The sequence below is a fragment of the Pygoscelis adeliae genome, unplaced genomic scaffold (genome assembly GCF_000699105.1).
Source record: "Pygoscelis adeliae isolate BGI_AS28 unplaced genomic scaffold, ASM69910v1 Scaffold1, whole genome shotgun sequence".
NCBI classification, from domain to species: domain Eukaryota; kingdom Metazoa; phylum Chordata; class Aves; order Sphenisciformes; family Spheniscidae; genus Pygoscelis; species Pygoscelis adeliae.
This window is the reverse complement of record NW_008824051.1, coordinates 4,283,598-4,289,133: the sequence shown is the minus strand read 5'-3', so window position 1 is coordinate 4,289,133 and position 5,536 is coordinate 4,283,598. Positions and strand designations below refer to the sequence as shown.

Genomic DNA, 5,536 nt, shown 5'->3' with positions numbered 1-5,536 from the left:
CTTCATCTGACAGCCACTACTCAGAATTTCTCTGCACAATTAAATCCCTTACCTGCAGGGCCACCTCCTCACACAAATTCAGTGCTGTAGCAAGACTAGAAACATTTAGAGACTCTGTAGCCCTCAAATATAGCAAAGTACCTGTTTTTAGCTTGTTGCTAAAAAGAGATGTTGCAATGGTGATGTGCCCGTAATTACAGGACAATACATGTTAAAATGGAGTGTATTCATAGGTGTATCTATGATAATTTTGACCTAGCTGACTCAGGTCACAGTCCAGCAGGGACAATAACATAGGCTCCTAGGTGTCTGACTGCTCAAGGACTTGTTTGTCCCATGCAGGCCTCTACAGACCACATGGAAGCCTATACCAGAGCATCTTCGTTCTTGCTGCCTGAGCTAGCTGTCTCAGTTATTGCCCATCTGGGTTTTTTTTTGCCATCTACTTTTCACAATTGTACATGGATTACACCTAAAACCACATTTTGAGTCCCTTCCTGTTGCTTAGTTGTGAATTTACAACAACTTAGTTACACCACTGATACCAGGAAGAGGCTCGCTGTTAAAGTTTACCCACTTCATAAATAGACAGCTAGCTTTTAAACATCCCAAGACACCATCCTGCAGAAGCAATATTTAAAAAAAAATGAAAAAAAATTAAAAGCTCATTTGCAGTATTATTAAACATCAGTGAAGAATTTCAGAAACCTGCAACGATACATTTCTTTTTTATTTTTAAACCTTCAGAAATATTATGGCACAGGCTGCATAGGGAGCTCTGGGAAGATACTGGGCTTGAGCCAAGATAAACAACATAGTTAATATCCTTCTGTCACAGAAACACACTGTAAACATGGAGGTGTAGGTATGTGCCATGTTAGGGGCCAAGCAGGCTATTTTCTTACCCCCACTTCCTTAACCCACAACTGTAGAATGAAATTCACGACATTGCCAAACACACAACTTTATCACTGAAACTGCAAAGAGTAACTCTGTTAGTGGGACGTATTTCACACAGAGCAGCACGAGGACATTTCTAACAAATACGTGCGTGTGATTACAAACATATCTAATTGATACAAATGCACTTAATTTAAGCCCTGTTTACTGCACCTACTTTCACGTTCTCCAAATGGTTTCAACAAATCAGTCTGATTGGATATCTTTTTTTACCTTTCAGCTTCTGACACCAGAGCAACACGACCGTAGTCCCAGAATCTCTTTCTTATAATGGAAAACAGTAATATTAAAATCTAGAAAATAAAAACAAAGATCTTTGAATATTTATTTTCCCACTTCATAATGATTATTCTTAGGTGTATAGGAACTGTCAAAAAAAGCTGTCCTAGCTCCTAAACCAACTGCCGTAAGTTAACTAATCCAATGGTGGCCATGCTACAAACCAACCTGTCTGGGGCCAAAGGACCAGAACACCTGCCTTCCTGTTCTAATTTATAAAGGAGGAGAACCGCATGCAAAAATACTTCTGAACTGCAAGTGTATGAAGGTTTGTGACAGGAAAAGTAGCAAGTAGTACTTCAGAGGAAGTCAAAACTTTCATAATACACCTTTACTATTATTCATTACTTGATGACCAGAACTATGATGGAAGACTTGCAATTTTATTTCATTTTATTTTTAAACAGTGATGTAAACTGGCTGTAGGGGGCTCAACTGTTTTCCCAAGTATGAGAATTATTTTTATCCTCAGTAAAAGTAATATATTATTATAACTCATAAAATCCAGAAACTTATATTTGATCTCTGCAATGTATTTTTTATCTCCCCCCTGTATTTTCACTTTTTGAAAGAGGCTAAGAAAACAAGAAAAAAAACCCACTACGTATTTCATAGATGCATTTCTTTTTTCTTTTTTTTAAAGAAACAAGTTGCTCTGTACGAAGCAATGAAGCACAAGTAACAAGGCCTGTTTTCTATGCCTATGTAGCATATGCCCTTATCTCCTAGCCCCTCCTACACCCCATACCTGTTTGGCTAGAAAGTGGTGCTAGTGATGTTACTTATTTGGCTCTATGCAAATACCAACTGGCCAGCCAGGATACGTGTCAAGATTATCGAGGTGTCAAGATTACACAGCTGATTTCCGCATTTCACAATGAATAAAACCTTCTTATAAGAGCCTTCCTCCCAACAGGGAATATTAATTTAGATCTTCCTCCTTCATCTGGCCATTAAACTTCATGCAGGCAGGAAAGTTCTCTAGACTCTTTTACAACTTTGGCTGAAATTGGCTAACGTATTCTACAGTTATTAGGAGGAACTGCCAGACAAAAATGGGAAGACAATGCAATATATAAATGTCACTTTCTTAGGAAACCAGCCTAGAAATAATATTCAGAAACCATCAACTGACAGTTACTAAAGGGATCTGCAGTAAACACGTCATGAACATAGGAATACAGGAGTTGAAAAATAAATTGCAGTACTTGGTACTTGAGGAAGAGAGGAGCCCTCTACATTGCATCTAACTCTCTACCTAACGCTGTTTGAGAGGAGGGTTCAACAGCAAGGAACTCAAAAGCAGAGACTCAGTATCTTAAAATTCAACCACAGCTTTAAAAAAAAAAAGTCCCCCCAAACACTCCAACTAAATCTTATTAAATGCTGTGCCATCAGTTGCACAGAGCAGTAAATACCATACATCTTCAGAAAATGGATTTATGGTAGCATGCTGCATACACCAAATCAATAGCAAAGAATGCCACAAGATAACTTTTAGGAACATCCTCTACATTCCTACAGAACTACCAGCTCGGACCTTACACAGGTAGTTTTAAGTTTCTCCATAGTGGCTTTCTAGAACTCGGGAACTATGTGAACCCTTTAGTCTCATTTTACTATCAGAAACCTCACTTATCAGGCCAATTTCAGATCTACAGCTCTTTCTGGTGGCTTAAGACCACCTAGACCAAACTTACAGAAATAACCATAAGTTTTATTGGAGTCTCAGGCCTTCAGATCAGCTCCAATTTTGGAGCCTCCAGACCAGCAACTAATCCTATTCCTCCTTTGGTCCGGACTGAGCTGATCAGGACATTATTTCCTCGACAGCTTCATGAAATCCAATTAAAAAAAATCTGTGAAGTGACAGATTTTCTGTGTTGTATTTCCTTTTGAAAAACAATCAAGTTAGCAATGGTGTTCCCTTCCTGAAAAGGTACCCAGTACTTAAACCCAGAGTAAGGAAAAAATGTTCTTGTGGTTAAGACAAAACATAGAAATTTGAGCTACCACTACAAAGCCCACCATGACTCCACATACAGACCCTATGATATCACACTCTGTCTACATCTACACATCCGACATACATCTGGGACGACAGTGTCACTGTATGTGAACCTTTATCAATACTTGAAAAGTGTTTTGATGTTCCCAGGATGGCCTTAGCACATTTCTTATTCTGAAGATTCTCAGACACAAATCCCTACCCGATAAATAAGAGCATTCTGAACAATCTAACTTCTGAGAAGGCCACAAGATTTTCAATACAAGAAATAGAAACTGGGCTTACAAAAAAGAAGGTTACATCAAGCAGCAGGACAGTTGGGATTCCACCAAAAGTTACTCCTTGGAGCACCGTGCTGCCCCGGGCAGTGCTGTAGCAGTACGTCTCATTTGTTGAGTTGAAAGGTACACTTCTATTCCAGAAGTAGACTAGATGAGAATGTCCAAAACCCAGAAAAAAGAAAGGGTTCATTTTGTCTTTCCCTTAAAAAAAAAAAAGAAAAAAGAAAAAGTGAAACAACCATGTGAAAAGCCTGCTTAGTATTTATGAGATGTACTAACATCACAAGTACAAAAAGTACAGGAAGATTCAACCAGGAAACTACTTCGGAAGCAAAGTCATATTTGGCAATCTTTCCCTGTAAAATATTTCGCAGCAACTGACAGGCTCAGTTAGTAGCAGTGCCCAAGCAAGAATTCCAGACACCTAACCAACCATGTCCTCTACAGACATCCGAGGAAGACTATGGAAGACCCACACAAAACAAACTTCTCTATCTTCTAACCTGTAACATTAGACTACTTATTCTAGCCTGGATTCTGATTCTAGGAGTAACACAGGGCATTAGATATTCCAACAATAGCAGGCTGAAGATTTTGCTCCTAGTTGACAAGCATGTGTGAACGTACCGGCTCGTGAACTTTGTAGTCAAACATCAAGACCTTGAGATTATTAACAAATTCACCACTAATTCCACAGAAAATAACTACTACACAAATACACATGCTCCTCTCTGTTCTTGGAATATTGTGTGATTTTCCTTTTTTAATAGGAGGATTCAACTGAAAGAACAGCACAGTAATTAGAGTATATCATAACCAAGAAAGAACAAAGAGTATTTCTAATTTTCTAAGAGGAACAGCCATCTACCTCATTTTAGTCAACTGACCTGCTCAGATAATGTAGTAACATACAAGAATGCACAAGATTTGGCTATTGATACAAAGGTCTTTTTATCAGTGCAGGCAATTTCTCACTTTTTTGGGGGCTTTCCACTTCAAACATTTCTTTTCTTGCATCTTACTAACTTGATGGTTCCCATGTACTTGGGACAAAAGCATGCTTCAAGCAGAACACACTTCTGACTGACAAATTCATAAAGAAAGCATACCCCAAAAAACCTCTATCCTTTGAAAGTAAGTATTGTAGATCCTCATCACAGGTCCAGGGACACTACTTTTGGGGTATCATGCCTCTGTAAGAGGAATGCACATGTCTCTGGTGACAGCACTATTCTGGATGCTGAAAACAAAACAAAACTAAAACCAGAATATGCATAACTACAAGTTCTCCCTTTAAAGAGCAGAAAACCAGCATGGAGAATACTCCTCCCAAAACAGCATTTACTGCATGTTGGACTGTGTGACACGGCAGGGAAGAAATTCTGTCCCAACTGACGTGTTTCAGTCAAAACTGAAAGATTAGAAAACACACACACACACAAAATTTGTGCCGTGAATCCATCCTTGCTTTCTAAGGACTGAAATTTAGTGCTGACAGAAGAGAAAGTATTTTTGAACGTACTTTGGAAACCTTCATCACAACAACTGCAGAGACTGCACGCTAAATTTTAAGTAACACGCTGGATCTTATCAGACACCGTTTCCAATTCTTGAAAGCTATTATTTTTAAATAAGCCTGCTGTCAGGATGATGAAGAGAACGGCAAGACCTCCCGCGGGTGGAGTTGCGCTGCGGCAACCGAACGAGCGGCACTTCACCACCTTTCCAGGGGACGCGAGCACCGGTACCGGCTGTAGAAACGAGAAACCGCTTCCCTTGTTTTGGCTGGGACCCCGGCAGCGTCCCCGGCCCTGGGAGGGACGTGAAATCGGGGCTGGCAGGGCCAGTTTCCCCAGGCGGCACACCGGAAAACCCCAGGGCTCGTAACTCGCGAAGGGAGTCAGCCCCTTTGCTCCGCGCTCGCCTCTGGGCAAGGAGGATGCTCGGGGGTTAGCCCCCTCCGCAGGGAGGGGACGCCCCCAGGGCTGCCCCGGCCGCCTGCTCCCCG

General features: G+C 40.6%; 1 protein-coding gene across 1 annotated transcript in view; it reads right to left on the bottom strand.

Annotated features, from left to right (window-relative positions):
* Positions 1-3,718, bottom strand: part of TMEM63A (transmembrane protein 63A) — a 31,163-nt gene extending 27,445 nt beyond the window's left edge. Inside the window, exons 1-2 of the mRNA XM_009333644.1 lie at positions 3,533-3,718; positions 1,174-1,253 (exon numbers count right to left, since the gene is read on the bottom strand). Coding sequence (XP_009331919.1) covers positions 1,174-1,253; positions 3,533-3,718 — 266 coding nt within the window. The remainder of the gene's footprint in view (positions 1-1,173; positions 1,254-3,532) is intronic.
* Between the last annotated feature and the right edge of the window lie 1,818 nt (positions 3,719-5,536).